This window comes from Oenanthe melanoleuca, chromosome 2 (assembly GCF_029582105.1).
Source record: "Oenanthe melanoleuca isolate GR-GAL-2019-014 chromosome 2, OMel1.0, whole genome shotgun sequence".
NCBI lineage: Eukaryota > Metazoa > Chordata > Aves > Passeriformes > Muscicapidae > Oenanthe > Oenanthe melanoleuca.
The window spans coordinates 44,454,299-44,469,754 of NC_079335.1; the positions used below are offsets into that span (position 1 = coordinate 44,454,299).

General features: G+C 40.0%; 1 protein-coding gene across 1 annotated transcript in view; it reads left to right on the top strand.

Annotated features, from left to right (window-relative positions):
- CDH2 (cadherin 2) overlaps positions 1-15,456 on the top strand; it is a 113,297-nt gene that overhangs the window by 73,223 nt on the left and 24,618 nt on the right. The window contains exons 3-9 of the mRNA XM_056485110.1: positions 2,204-2,430; positions 4,255-4,401; positions 5,444-5,599; positions 6,962-7,106; positions 8,163-8,335; positions 13,081-13,218; positions 13,546-13,731. Coding sequence (XP_056341085.1) covers positions 2,204-2,430; positions 4,255-4,401; positions 5,444-5,599; positions 6,962-7,106; positions 8,163-8,335; positions 13,081-13,218; positions 13,546-13,731 — 1,172 coding nt within the window. The remainder of the gene's footprint in view (positions 1-2,203; positions 2,431-4,254; positions 4,402-5,443; positions 5,600-6,961; positions 7,107-8,162; positions 8,336-13,080; positions 13,219-13,545; positions 13,732-15,456) is intronic.

The following is a 15,456-nucleotide window of genomic DNA, read 5'->3' on the forward strand; positions in this document are numbered from 1 at the left end:
CTGTTTAATAGTCCAGTCATTCAATTCTCACACCATTAAATGTAGTGACTTTGGAGTAAGCTCTTCTTGGACATCTTTTTATTTTTGTGCTGGGCAACACAGTCTACCCAGCTCTGAAGGTGGGCCAATCAGAATTACAGAATTAGGACTGCAGTAAGTATTTCTACATACTGGAGCAGTTGCTTTAAGTAGTAGTTTCATATTCTTGGCTTAGAGTCTTGCATGTTCTCATTTGGCTGCTGCATTTCACCTGAGTGCTGCAGTGAGCTGCAAGGCTCATGTTGGAAAAAGCAGGAGGTCAGTGGGGTGGTTAACATCTGGGAACTGGACCTCCTGCCTGTCAGTTTTCTCCTCCTGTGTGAACAGCAAACCAGAGAATCTGTCATCTTCTTCAAATTCTACAGATCTATAGCCTGTAGATTATAGGGAAGGAAGTCATTGTACCTGATAAAGCAGGTAGGATGGATTTGAGGAACCACAGGGATTGCTTAAATAGGTGAAGACTTACACGAGAGGCTGTTTATTGAGAATTTTAGAAAGGTACTCTCTCTGCTTATGAGGAAGAGCAGAGTCAAGCTCTCCAAGGAGGATCACAGGAGCAGCCCTGCTGGTGAGGCTTCTTCTGTCAGGGCTAAGTGCTTTGTGGGCATGGCATGCTCTTCTCTCCAGGATGAGGCTCGCCTTTCACGGGACTTCAGACTCTGAGATCTACCTGGGAAGAGCAGTATCACTGCCCAGTTCAGCAAGATTAAAATTCAGAAGTTTGATGCTGTATCATATATTTAGAGTAGTGCTGTGCTTTGTCTCCTTTTTCTGTCTGATGGACCCTTTTAAAATACAGTCTTTTTTGTCAGGAGAGGGCAAATGGATTCTGGATAACTGAAAGGGTGCAATAAGAAAAGAAATTTAGTCTGTCATCTAAACATCAGCCTGATCCTTAAAGTTCAACTACAAAAAAGTATTCGTCTTAGTACCTTCCTGAAAGTAGTGCATTACAGAAGAAAGCATATGATGCATGACATTTAGTAGTGATTTTTCTTGAGAGGGACCTTTAGGTTTTGAAGCTAAATAGTTTGTGCATGGTTTAGCACAATATAAAAAGTGCAATAACTGAAATGAGGCATAAAGCCTCATTTCATCTTCACTATGTGGACTTCAACACAACCTTCATAATGGTATTTTGCACTTCTATTGCCCATACAATCAAAATATTTCATAATGCTTTGGAAGCATTAAAGAGCAATCATTGGTTATAAAAGTACACTTTCATTTTTTTACTTACTATTATTTGAGTAACCCAGAAGACAAGTGGTGGTGAAAAGAATTGGGTAGAGAAGGCAGTAACTTGTTACCAGTTCTGTTTTGTGCACAACACATCATTATCTCTACATTTGGTTTTAGTGACTTCTTGTTCCAGTGTGTGTCTTTCAGACACAACAAAAGGAAGGAGGGAGGGAATTCAACAAGAGTAGGAAATTCCTAAGTAGATAAAGGGGCATGTGTGGCACATAATATAGCTTTTTAAAAAAAAAAAATTTAAAAAAAGCAACCAAAAAGAAAACCAAAAAACAACCAAACAGATACAAAAACTCAAGGTCTTTAACTTAGGTTTTCTCTGTGAGATATTTACTGGCTCAGTAAGGAAACTCAGTCCTGGAGCTCATAAATAATCTTCCTGAGATGGCACAGCTGAATCACAGGCTGATGTGTGCCCAGAATTTAACATTTTTAACATGTTTCAGGGTTTCTACCTTACCCCCATTGGCACAGAAGGTGGTGGAAGCACAGTTGTGTTTGCAGTTATGATTGCAGCATAGCAAAATTTTTTGTGTTGTCAGTGAATCAGCTTGATGGGATCTTTGCAAAGCTTGAGGTGCAAATCCCCTCAGCCATCAACTGGCAACCAAGTGAAATGTACCTTAGGGCATGGAAGGAGATGGTTTTCTTGCTGGTGGTGGGGTAAATTTGTAGGAGGGGTTAAAATCTCTGCCTGGCAGTCCACAGAGGAATTTCATTGTTATATGGCCTGGACTGACTGGTAAAGTCAAAGTCCTAACTCATAAATGCATGTGATAACAGCAGCAACAAGTTAAGTGTCTCTGCTTTTGAATTTGTTTTTCATGCATTTGATGTCACAGTGAATTCAAGGTGGCTGCTTTTTCAATTTTTTTTCTTTGTTTGTCATTTTATGTCTGTTTTACAGTGGGGTTTCGAAGCTGTGATGGAAACAAAAAAATACACTTTGGTAGCAGTGAGCCAGAAGATTTCAGAGTAGGTGAAGATGGTGTGGTCTATGCAGAGAGAAGCTTTCAGCTTTCAGCAGAGCCCACGGAGTTTGTCGTGTCTGCTCAAGACAAGGAAACCCAGCAAGAATGGCAAATGAGGGTGAAGCTAACCCCTGAACCAGCCTTCACAGGGGCCTCAGAAAAGGTAAAACGAGCTAAATGCAGCCTGTATAAATGTATCTCCACAAAGAGAGCCTAAAAATAGGGGTTTCATTTTGCCTGTCATGCACTTCATGAACCAGCTTATTATTGGACACCTAGTGCATGCAAAGCTGGAGCTTTAAAAGTAACTTCAATAGTCTTTTATTCTGTAGTTTTGCTAAGGCATGGAAAGACATGCCTATTTAACTTATATAGGATCCTTTGTGTTTGAGCTTTTTGTTTGTATAGCTTGAGATTTATACCTGAATTTAAGTCTCACACAGCCATTTCTTTATTTTAAATTGCTTGAAGGTATTATAGTATTTATTCAAGTGGTTAAATATAACCACAAAATAAACAAATCTGTGATAGAATGCATCAGTCACATTTATTAGATGGGAGCTGTAGATTTCCAGCAGTAAGTCAGAAAGCACTTCTGGCAGGGAATATTGGCTTTGTCTTGTCCCGTCATAATCAAATTGGAGATTGTAAATTATTCATGATTCCAGCACTACTTGGTAAGGAAGATAGTCTCCCTCTGCTGGAAGCTGCCATAGGATAAACCATGTACTGTAACAAAAATCAGACATAGCAATATGCAATTAGCAATGTGTTTGCTTTAGAAAAGCCTATTAGGTTGTCTATGTTTTTCTGTTATATTACCTGTTGCCTGCTGTTTCTTGCCTTCTCCTTAGTGTAGGAGAAGTGCTTAGTTTACAGATAAAGAACACAATTTATTCATAGATTAACATACCTGTAATAGGTACACATTAAAGATTTAAGCATAATGTTAAAATAGGTAATGTGGTTATGCAACACATTTTTCCAGAGAACACTCTGGAGACCACTGCTGTGTAATCCTCAGTTATTTGTTTGCTTACTTGGTGATTGTGTTAAATCTGCTAAGGCATGTTTTTAACTGTGGAAATACTGTCATTTTGTTCATGGAAGCATAGTAAAAGAGCAGATGCTTAGATGTGCCAGAGCATGCCCTGTTTATTCCAAAGACACTATTCAGCTGTACTTCCCATCAATAGAATGTAGAGTAGTAGAATCTGGCCTTCAGTTGGGCATCTCTTCATTCTGTGTGACATAGTCATTTAGATAAAAAAAAGTCCTTCTTTTAAAAGATTTGGAAAATGTTTTTGTCACCCTGTTTCCCAACCTTAAGCAAGCTAGCTGTGAGTGCTGTCATCCAAAGGATGAAATGATGCAGATATAGAAGGGAATAGGAAGGGAATGTTGACACCCAGCAGAGATTAATGCCCAGTGTGTAAAGTGGGTCATCTACTGCATCCATCATGGCTGACATAGGTTTAAAATAATTACAGCATTAATTCTATGGGATTTAATAGGGTCATAAATATTTGAGACATTCCTTACCAGTATGTATTAAACTTCTCTTGGAACTCAAATTACATTATAGCACACCCAGATCTAAATTTAGTGTACAGTAGCACATTACCTGAACTGAAACTCTAGCTAATGAGAAATATATAAAGGCATACTATTAAATTCTGCAAAATATTAACTCCTTCTCAGAGAGTGCCAGATAGTTTTTACACAGTAGTGCCATGTTATAAATGGTTTATAATCCCCTTTCTCTTCCTAGTTGGGTAAGGAAAATAAGTTCTTACAATTTTGCAGCGCCGTTGTAAATGATACTGGTTATTTTCAAACTGCACTGTGAATGCAAATAAAACAGTTCAATGAACACAGGAACTACAGCCTTTCAGTCAATTATGTAATTGTACCTGAGTTACTTTAGAATGTCTGCTAGTAATTCTCCTTCTAACATGTGCTTAATTTTATATTGTACCTGGGAAAGGACCAAAGGAAAATTGAAGAAATCATATTTCCATGGCAACAATACAAGCACAGCAGCCCTCTGAAGAGGCAGAAGAGAGACTGGGTTATTCCTCCAATCAACCTACCAGAAAATTCCAAAGGACCTTTTCCTCAGGAATTAGTTAGGGTAAGGAAGTTAATAGAAGTGTGGTTTCAGTGTCCCTCAGAGAGCCCTTGAAGAGACTTTGTGTAAGTGATGTCTTGTTCATCATCCAGACATTTATCAGAGTCTTTGGGGCTGGTTTCTTGTTGTGACCTCTGTGTTGCATGCTGGGATGCACCTAATTCCCTGGGGTTTAGCTTGTTCCTATGCATCTGTACTGGTGGAAAATGACCTTGCTTGGGGTGGTAAGTGTGTTAAGGGGTTATCCAGTCTGCTGCACAGGAGTTCTCTGCCTGGGAAATAGTGTGGGAGTGAGCAGGAAGCAGAGTGCACCAAAGGAAATGGGATCTGATGGGGTGAGGACAGCAGCTGTTCCACAGGACTCTGCTGCCCAGAAGTGGCCACCACAAGGAGCCAAGCACCTCTTCTGGGCTGGCTTCCAACCACGGCACTGGCTGGTCATGATCAATTTGTTGGCTCTTGGCAGAACATTAGCCCAAGTTGATAGGACACAGTTTCTCTCTGTTCTGTGTGTGTGCTGGTGATTCAGCTGCTCCTCACAGATGCACTGCCCTTCAGTTGTTTCCTTGGAAGATGAAACAAGTCCAGTCTTTAAGCAAAAGTGGCGAGTTCCTAAAGAGTTGGCCTGTAATGGAAGAGAGCCTGTAGCTTTGGGCTGGGAAGGTATAGGAGAAGGGGAAAAACACAAAACAGACTTTCAATTTCATGTATAATTTTATGATAGTGTATGTTTTCTCTAAGATCTAAACAATTCTGCTTAAGGTAAAAGTATTTGCTTGTTTTTGTTTAACACAAATCATTTTTATTCTGAGAAACAAACAGGGATAATTTTACATTTCTGAATATCCTTTGACCAGTTTCTAACAGAGTGCTGTTGAAAACTTCAGATTTTACATTAACTCTGTACCATTCCAGAATAATTTTTTTTTGCAAATACAGCTTAAAGAGCAAGGAGAAAATAAATAGAGCTGATACTTGTCTCAGCAGCAGTCCCATCCTGGGCTTGTTTGTAGCTAATGTGGACTTCATCTCTTTTGACACACAGATTAGGTCTGATCGTGATAAAAGCCTTTCTCTGCGGTACAGTGTGACTGGCCCAGGAGCAGACCAGCCTCCAACAGGCATCTTCATCATCAACCCCATCTCAGGACAGCTGTCTGTGACAAAGCCTCTAGACCGGGAGCAGATTGCTTCTTTTCATGTAAGAGTTTAATTTACCATAAATCAGATTATCAAATTGAAGACGAACATCTGCTTCAAACATGACTTGAGCAGCCAGCATTTAGTTTTGTATGAGATATGATTTGAAGAGTTTGTAGCAGATTTGTATTTATTGCACTTAATAAGGCTAACTCTTACTATATTTAAGCAGCTTAAATACATTAACATACGTAAACAGTGATTAAATGTATTTAGATAAAGTAATTTTAAAAGATTGAGATATGGATACTGTGGCTTATATTTCAAGTACAGGCCATTGATCACAGTCTCCACTGAATTGTATACTTTCCAAAAGTTTATTTTTAATTCAGCAACTTAAATTAGGATGTGACTGCCATTAGAATTGCAGCAGCTGTGATTTGAGAAATGGATGGGAAGAATAACGTACCAATTTTTATTTTAGGGACAAATCTAAGCATTTTAATAGAATTGTAAATTAGGCCTGTCAGCTTATGAAAATTATATGCTTTGCTCTAAAGAAATTGACGAAGTAGACCACAGATTCCAGTAGCAGTGGAAAAGGAAAGTTTAAAGGAAGAGGGGGAGAACAGGCTATGACCTAGAGTTTACTCTGCTTTTGGGAAACCTTGCTGAAATCATCCAGCTCCTGGAGGGAGTTTTCCAGCATGCTGTGGATTAAAACACTCCTTGTCTTGTGCTCTGGGGAAGCCCTTTGAGTGCTGCTCCCAAGCAGAGGACACAGCAGGGAGGTGTCTGGGGGAAAGGTGTGGGTGAAAGGTTCTCTCAAGCAACAGCTCTGACATCCATAGGATTTTAACTGAGCATTTGACATTGGCAATTCAGGATTTACTGACTTAGGAATTTGCATTTATATGAGTCATTTCCAGAGTGGTGAGTTAATAATGCCATCTTGCTGCTTTCTAATAGTTTTGTAGCCATAAGTGTGTGTATATGTATATGATGGGCATCAGCAGTCCTGCTGCAGCAGAAAGTTGCTCTTCTCCCTAGCAATGGCCACACTCTGGTCTAAATACACAGATTTACTTTTAAATCTGCGTATTTTTAGAGAATATTTTCTAATAGTCATTATGGAAACCAGAATTCTTTGTAGTAGTAGGCACTAGTAGTAATCAAAATTACATGATCTAAAACAATTTTCATCAAATCAAAGAAGGAAGTCTGCAACTTAGAATAGTTTGGAAGTCTGAACATCAGTTCCATAAGCAACTTGGAAATTTGAAAGGCCAGTATGAAGGAGTAATGGCAGATAACAAAAAGCACTGAACAAAAAATGTCTGGCCTGAAACTTCCTGCCACTATTATTAAATCTATTTGCACCTGTACATTGTGCAAATTCTAATACTTTAAATGATTTTTGCAGCTGAGAGCACACGCCGTGGATGTAAATGGAAACCAGGTGGAAAATCCTATTGACATTGTTATTAATGTCATTGACATGAATGACAATAGACCTGAATTCTTACACCAGGTTTGGAATGGGACAGTCCCTGAGGGATCAAAGCCAGGTAATACATGGGCTTTTGGGAGGAAGAGGTATTACTTTGAAGGTATCACATTTTCAGTGTCATTTTGAAGGTGTGATGAAGGGCTTGCCTTCAGACCTTGTAATACTTTGAAAGGTGTTTTCAGTGTGATGAGCAAAATCTTAGATTTTATTTTCTTATTTCACCCTGTTTTTAATGCACTTTTTAGCATGCTGGTATTCATTTCCAAAAGACAAAAACTGCTATGTACATGAACTAAAACCAGGGGACACTTTAAGAATATGACTTTTGGTTCGTGATTTTCAAAATGCTAATTATAACGTCACAGTTCTTACATTTTTTTTAATTATAGACATTGATGTTCATTTAGTTGACAGGTCAGGGTATAAGAGACTTCCTAAACGTCACTAGATCCAGTTCTAGTTCTGATTCCCAGAGGCTTTACAGATACTGGGATTTGAAATCTGTGTCATTTGAATTCTTGAGAAAACCTAAGTGTTGTTCAGATCTCATTAAAATTCTAATCAGCTCAGACTAAAGTTTGCACTATGGCTGAAACCACTTTCTTAATTTGTCAGAAGTGCAAAATGAAAGGTTAGCACCAGAAATGTGTTTTCTAACTTTGCATTGTTTACTTGGCATTTGAGATCTATCTCAAAGACTTTTGAAAGAGTATTATTTGTATTGATTTTCAGTCACTATCAGTATGTCCACCAATTTTGAACAATAAGTATATTTCCTTTGGCCCAATTAATAACATAAGTATCTAAACATGAGATGTTCTCTTGTTACAGAAATGTTATTTGTGGCAGAACTGTAGGATTCCATTGTTTATGTAGCTTCCTCAGTTATAAGCAAATCTAGCCTTTTATAAACACAGAGTATTTTTATCTCCTCTTATGTATTTTAATTACTCTGTTGGTGAGTCTTTGAGTTTAGCCAGTTTGTTTTAAGTAAAGAAGGAATGTGCAGATTTTACCAAAAGAAATATGTGCTTTGACCACTGCATGTAAAGTGATCTTGTATAATCTGAGTGTAAACTGTTTATATAACATCAATTATTTATCCTGCTGCTAGGAACCTACGTGATGACTGTTACTGCCATCGATGCTGATGATCCCAACGCCCAGAATGGGATGCTGAGATACAGGATCTTGTCCCAGGCCCCGAGCAGCCCCTCTCCAAACATGTTTACAATCAACAATGAAACTGGTGACATTATCACTGTAGCAGCTGGGCTTGACAGAGAGGTATGGCAGGTCTTAATGCCACGGGCTGGCTGCACTTAGGGAAGAGGCAGGGTGCAGGGTGTGGGTGGGTGAGAGGCTGGACAAGAGCTGGCAGTGTGCACCTGCAGGCACTCAGACCCAGGGCTGCATGGCCAGCAGGTCAGGGGAGGTAATTCTCCTCTCTTCTGCTCCTGTGAGACCCCACCTGGAGTGCTGGATCCAGAATTGGGGTTCTCTGCCTGGAGCAAGTCCAGTGGAGGGATGTGAAGATCATCAGAAGGTTGGAGCACCTCTCCTATGAAGATAGGCTGAGAGGGCTGGGACTGTTTAGCCTGGAGAAGAGGGGAGACCTTATTGCTGCCTTCTAGTACCTAAATGGGGCCTTTGTGAGAGCCTAGAGAGGGGTTTTTAATAAGGGCTTATAGAGATGATGACTATAAACTGAAAGCAGGTACATTTAGATCAGATAAAAAGAAGAAATTCTTTACGGTGAGGGTGGTGAGACATGGGAGCAAGTTGCCCAGAGAAGTTGTGAATGCCCCATCCCTGGAAGTGTTCAAGGCCAGGTTGGGTGGCATTCTGAGCAACCTGGTGTAGTTGGAGGTGTCCCTGCCCAGGGCTGGGTGTTTGCAACTAGAGGATCTTTAGAGTCACTTCTAGTCCAGACAATTTCATGATGCTGTGAAATATTTCTCCCCCTCTTCAATCTTAACTTACTCCCTTTCTTCACCCTGTTGACACTGGTCATTATCCTAGTCCCCAAGTACAAAAACTCAAGAGGAGAGAAAATTACATTAGGGATGAAAATTGGACCTACATATTCCATACATGTAGCTAATCTTGGGGTCGTGGAAGAGATCTTGTCCCATAAACTTGTTTGCTTTTAAGAAACAGGTACACACTAAAGGCAAGCAATGTAATAATTGTAATGGTAAAAGAAATAATCTGTCAGTAATTCACTGCTACATGCTGAGCAAGGTCCATCCTGTCTAGTTCTTCACTGTGCCCACCATTGGAGAAGGAGTGTGCCAAATCCTCTGCTCTGATGCACCCATCTGTGAGGCTGGGAATAAAAATATTTCCCTCCCAGTTCCAAAGATGTGACACTAACTGTGCTTTTAAACCACTTGAAAACTTCACAAGTGATAAGCATTATTTTATAAACAAGCTATAAAATCTAAACAAATCTCTTTTGAATAAATCTTATTTCAACTTCTGTATTACTAACCTCATTTTAGCTCATTAGATCCAAAGTACAGATTTGATGTTCATCTTTTAGCTGCTTGTTTATAATTATTTAAAATAGAGAATAAAAATGCTTTCTGAAGTTCTGCATTTGTTATTAATATTCTGATGCATTTCAGTCTGAAAGGGGCAATCAGAAGATTTGAAAAGCTAAACAGACTGTTAGATATTGCAATTAATTTTTGAGGTTTTATTAACATTCATTCTGTTTAAGTTGGTTTTGAAGAGAAGGGATTTGAGCAAAGGAAAACCCTGAACTTTACAGTATTGCCCTATTAAATTAAAAGAATGATGGGCAGCTTTGCCCTTGTTTTTAAAATCCCCTGGTCATCTTTGACAGATGAACTTTCAGAAGGACATAGCAATAATTCTTGAGGTTTTATCACTTGGTGACTAGCTATACTGGAGGGATTTAGCTGGAAGAAACCAGCTGCCTGTGGAACTTAGACCCCCACATTAACAGTTGGAAAAGCCTTGTCATTCACCATCAGTTTTCCTGATGGATCACTCTGCTAATACCCAAATGGGTATATATAAACATTTCTTGAACTTGTTAGATATTAATGATTAACATTAAATCATTCAAATATTAAATTAGATTAATATGAGATAAAATGGTTTCCTTCCCAAGCTTTGCTTCCTCCATTTCCTGAGTCATTTTTGGAAGTCAATCAAATTAAAATGTCTGGGAGTCTAAAGGGCCATAGCTGAATCATCTTCTGACAGTGGGCTGGGGAGTGCCTTGTGGTCCATATACCCCAGCTGGTCTGCCTGCTTCTGCCTTTTCACTCTTTTCTACACCTCCCTTTATAAAGCTCTAATTAAAGTCATAAAGTACTAGACAGAATTTTAAATTCTTAAATAATGTGACACATTTTTTATGGGAGCATAAGTGTTGTAGGCATTAAAAAAAAAAAAGTGGTTCCTCTGATAGCATTCCTCATCTGCTGGTATTTTAGATTAGCATGCACAATGCATTATCTGTGCTAACATGCACAGGAGGAGATTTGCTTAGGTAAGGAAACTCAGCTTAAGGCAGAAGAAATCTTTCATTTGTTATCTCAAAAGATGCTGCTTCATGAGATCCAGCTGCTCTTATTTCTTCCGTTATTGCTGTGGAATTCACTTCAGCATTAAAACATCTGCCTTACTGCTGGAGGTGCTGAAGAAGCCAGGCAGGGCACTTAAATTTACACAGTGACATTCCTGCCTCACGTGAGGCTAATTCAGTGAAGTGCTCTTTTATTTGGGCTGTGTTGAAGTGGAAAGATGTGAACTGATGAGGTCTGCGTTCTTTCTCCAAGCTGCCAGTTCGCTTTTGGACGTGTTGCTGCTAAGTCTCTGTGCAGGCTGCTGGCACATGCTCCACTGCTTATTCCTGGCTGCTTCTCAAACCACAGTACAAAGAGGAGACCCTCTTTCACCTCCCCCAATTTTCTCCATGCTTGGAAAGTTGTGTGCTTGTTGATTTCTGAAATTTCACTCTCAGCAGTTGATCTGCTTTATGTGAGCGCTGGGAAGAGAGAAAAATAACAAGGAACTAAACAAAAACACTGATATGCTGTCTTTTGGGGCACTTTCTGGGGAAGTTTTCAGTGTGCCCATTCTGTTGGAATTAAGTAAGACAATTGCAAGGAAGCTGAGTCTCTGTGTAATAATAATGGAGTTTCCTTAATGAAATTTGCTTCTTGGGATCAATGTGTTAAGACCCAGATGAATCAGAAGCACCTGCTGTTTCAATAACATAGAATCATATGGCAGTGTGATTTGCTTCAATACTGCTTTAGATTTTATTGCTTCACAGTAAGTAAACTATTATTTTTTGCCTGGATGAAAGTGGTAAAAGCATTTCTTTGATTCCCTCATGACTGCTACACTTATTGGTGTCATGAAGGAAGCCTTTAGGATGTTTAAAGTCTTTTGAAGGTCAGTTTGAAAGGATATTTTCCAAGCCAGAATATATATATATATATATATATATATATGCATTATTAGACATATATACTGCATTGCTATAGACTTAATACTAGTCTTGCTTTTTTAAAGAATTGTGGGATGCATATATAGCAGTACACATTTGGGGTGTCTTGTAAGGGTTTCTGTGTGAAAAAGGGCAGAAGCATAAATCATTATCTTCAGTGGGAGATAAAGATCCACATAGCTTATTTTAAAAACTTTCTATTCAGTGACTCATAGTTGCTGCTTGGAAATGTGCAAACTGTTAAACCTCTCCTGTCTGTCGTACTGTCTGGCCAAAGTTTGAAAGAAAGCTAAGTGCTATCAGTGGAATTATCTGTGCTCATTTTTTGTATCAATACTTGTAATTCCTTTTTTGTAAATAGTGTGATTCTAGGGGTGTCCTGCATAGGGCCAGGAGTTGAATTCTCTGATCCTGATGGGTCCATTCCAGTATATTTCATGATTTTATAAATCGTTTCCATGAGAAGTAATCTGTCATATACCCCACTCTCTAGACAAAGAAAATAAAGTACCAAGTGGGAAAAGAACCCAGAACATAAAAATAGGCTCTTCTTGAAATATTTTTATTTTGCCAGTGTTAGTAAACCATTTGTGAATAGCAGCTCCTTATGTTTGTGTTCTTTCTTTTGGAAGAACTGAATAGTAGCACTTCTCTCCAGGGAAGGACGATGAACTCATAAATGAAGGAACGTTCACAGTATTTGAGAGCAATGAGTTAAAATAAACTTTTCGGCAATTCTGTGCAGAAAACATCTTTATGATTTTTATTTTTTTTCTTTTTTAATAAGCCTTGTGGATGTTGTTTTAACCAGCTCACCAGGCTGAGGTCAGGTCTCCTGCAGGCGTTTCTGGTCTCAGGGACCCTGGCCCCACTCCAGCAGTGAGGGGGAGCGAGTGCCCAGCTCAAGGGCTGTTAGCAGCAGTGGGGGGAGAGGGGCCCATGCCTGCCCTGCTCAGCCAGGGAGTTTAACATTTATGGAAATAGCCCGTTTGGTGCTTCCCTCCCCCTTTCTCCAGTGCCCTTACTCGTCTCTGTTGGCCCTGACATCTTTGGTTTCCATAGAGATCACAAGAAGTTGCAGCAGCAGTTTTATACTTGGGCTTGGCTGAAACAAAACCTTGGCAGTTGTGGCCGTTTGGCCAGCAAACCTACCTTGGCTCAGTGCTCTCAAATGCTTTTGAGGACTTTCCCTGTTTTAGTATAAATTGCACTCCGGTTCTCTTTTCGCCATTTGAAAAGCATTATTAAACCTGTGATCATGCGTTAACTGTCTAAAGTGGTTTGATTTATTAGAGTAGGAAGCAGTCAGCCTGTCCTTACCTTGATGGTCTTTGAAGAAAGTCAAACAGTAGTTCAGTATAAGCAGCGTGCTGCTGTGTTCCTGTGGTACAAACTTTGCTCCTGTCATTTTGGGTGATGCTAACTCAAATGCACTGTGTGATAGGCTTCATCGCTTAGCAGAGTGCAATTTTGGGAACACCTGCTGTCCTAGGGTAACGTTAGTTTTGTCTAAAACTTATGTTGTCACTTTGTGTTTTAGAAAGTACAACAATATACATTAATAATTCAAGCTACGGACATGGAAGGAAACCCAACATATGGTCTTTCGAACACAGCAACTGCTGTCATCGCTGTGACAGATGTCAATGACAATCCTCCAGAGTTCACTGCCATGACTGTAAGTACAGCATAGGAGGTACTGAAGGGTGTGCATATTTGTAACCCTTCTCTGTTTCTCTCATTGTATGCACAGACAGTAAATATTTATTACCTATTAAATACCATACTGACAGGCATGCAGAATATATATCCCATACATACAAAGGGCAAAAGCTGACGAGGGAATCAAGCCATTGGTTCTCTGGGTGGGCTCAGGTAAACTTCCTTAGATAAACTGTCAGAGCTCCAGGGAAGAGCGATGGGCTGCCCTGCTTGGATGGGTGTTCAGGCTGGTGTGGCTCTTGCACGCTCCTCCAGATGAGGTGAAGCGTTGTGGTTTTTGCAGTTCTACGGGGAAGTGCCGGAGAACAGGATGGATGTGATCGTGGCCAACCTGACGGTGACAGACAAGGACCAGCCGCACACGCCGGCGTGGAACGCCATGTACCGGCTGACGGGCGGGGACCCGGCGGGGCACTTCACCATCCTCACCGACCCCAGCAGCAACGATGGGCTCGTCACTGTCGTCAAGGTCAGGCGTGCTTGCCCTCCTGGGAGTTCAGCAGGGGTGGAGGAAGTGGGGGGAAACACTGAGCGGGGGGAAATGCGAATTCCTGAGGCCAGCATGAATCTGGAATAAAATGGATGCTCCCTTTTTGTGGAATCTAGAAATCTGTCTCTTCAAATGTTACCTTGCTTATGCTATCAGTAGTATTCTACCTGCTCTGTTTTAAAAATCAGGCTAGGTTATTAGAAATTACAAATCTTGAATCTTTATTTGCTGAAAGTTAGAAATCGCTCTGTAAAAAAGTGTCTGCTTAGTATTTTTTGCTAGTCTAAAGAACAAGTTCTTACCTCCTCAATTAGTAGTCATACACATTTTACAATTAGTAGTCTGCACATTTTATGTCAAGATGTTCCATTAAGGAACAGATATAGGTAGTCAAAGCACAATCAGAGAGGAAAAAATGATAGGTGGGAGGGCACTTCTACAAGAGACATTTAAAGCCTGGCTATTTTTAAAACCTCATTTAAATACCTTTTATGGAATAACCTGTCTATCTTCATTCTCCAGCCAACACAGCTCTGTGTTGAGGGATGACTTACTTCAAGTGATAATAACAATGGGGTTCTATAATTAAACCTGCTAGGCAGTAGCCACCTTTCCTCATGATCCTCTGATAAATGTCTCATCTCTGAGTTTGGCCTGCTCTGGTTCCATTTGAAAGTCAAACGTGCGATGCCAGCAATCCCATTTGGAAATTAAAAAATTCACTTTTTCTTTTTTTTTTTTTTTTTTTGTTTTGTTTAATTTCATTTTGTTTCATTTCATTTTGTTTTATATTAACCCTTCCAGTATCTAGATGACAGAAAGAGACAACCTACATAGAGCATTAATAGTAATTCACGCTGTGTTTTTTTAAGAACTGTCTCTGGTTTATAACTGCTCTTCCCCAGAGGTACTAATTGTTGCATTGCAGTCTTCCAGGAAGAATTATGTGAGTGTCTGTACTTTTTAGCACTCCTTTAAGTGCCCAGACATGGGAAGAGTTGGAAACCTGCCTACAGTTTTTATTGGCAGTGCAATGAGTTGATCTGTCAACCTGTAATGAAGATTAAATTGTCTCTTGTCACTTACATCATACTGTCACATGCCAGCTGCCCCAGTAAGGTACAGGGTTTTGTTCCAGTCTGGGATCTGGGTGAGTAGTACAGTGCATAGTACAAAGGCAGATCCTGTCTCCAGGAATGCCTCAACCCTGTGCAGCGTGACAGAGGGACTCTAGATTTTCACTGTTTTTACTTCTCCTTTGATTGGACTTCTGGCTCAGTGAGGGAAATCTCCAAACTGAAGGTTGTCTTCACTGGGAAGGTGGAAGCTGTAGGTATATCAGAAATGAGGCTGGCTGAGATAACCAAGAGTCTTTCTAGTGAGATGTTGAGGGCATGAGAATCTCTGATCTATGGGAATAGCTATAGCCATGGATTTGTTTGAAGGAAACTTTTGTCCTTCTAACAGAAAGAGGCAGCTTTCTGTCCCCAGGAGAGATCATCGGGAGGCACATGTGAGTGCCTGGCACAAAGCTGGGAGCTTCATCATTCTGTGGTTAAACGATTTGTTTCCTCATTTGTCTCTAATGGCAGTACCAGAGTAGGTTAAATCCAGGAATGACAAGGTTTCTAGGTCTTCTGACTTCAAAACTGCTGCTGTTGCTGCTAAGCAAAACCCCAGCACATGGGCTTGTGTTGAGGTGAT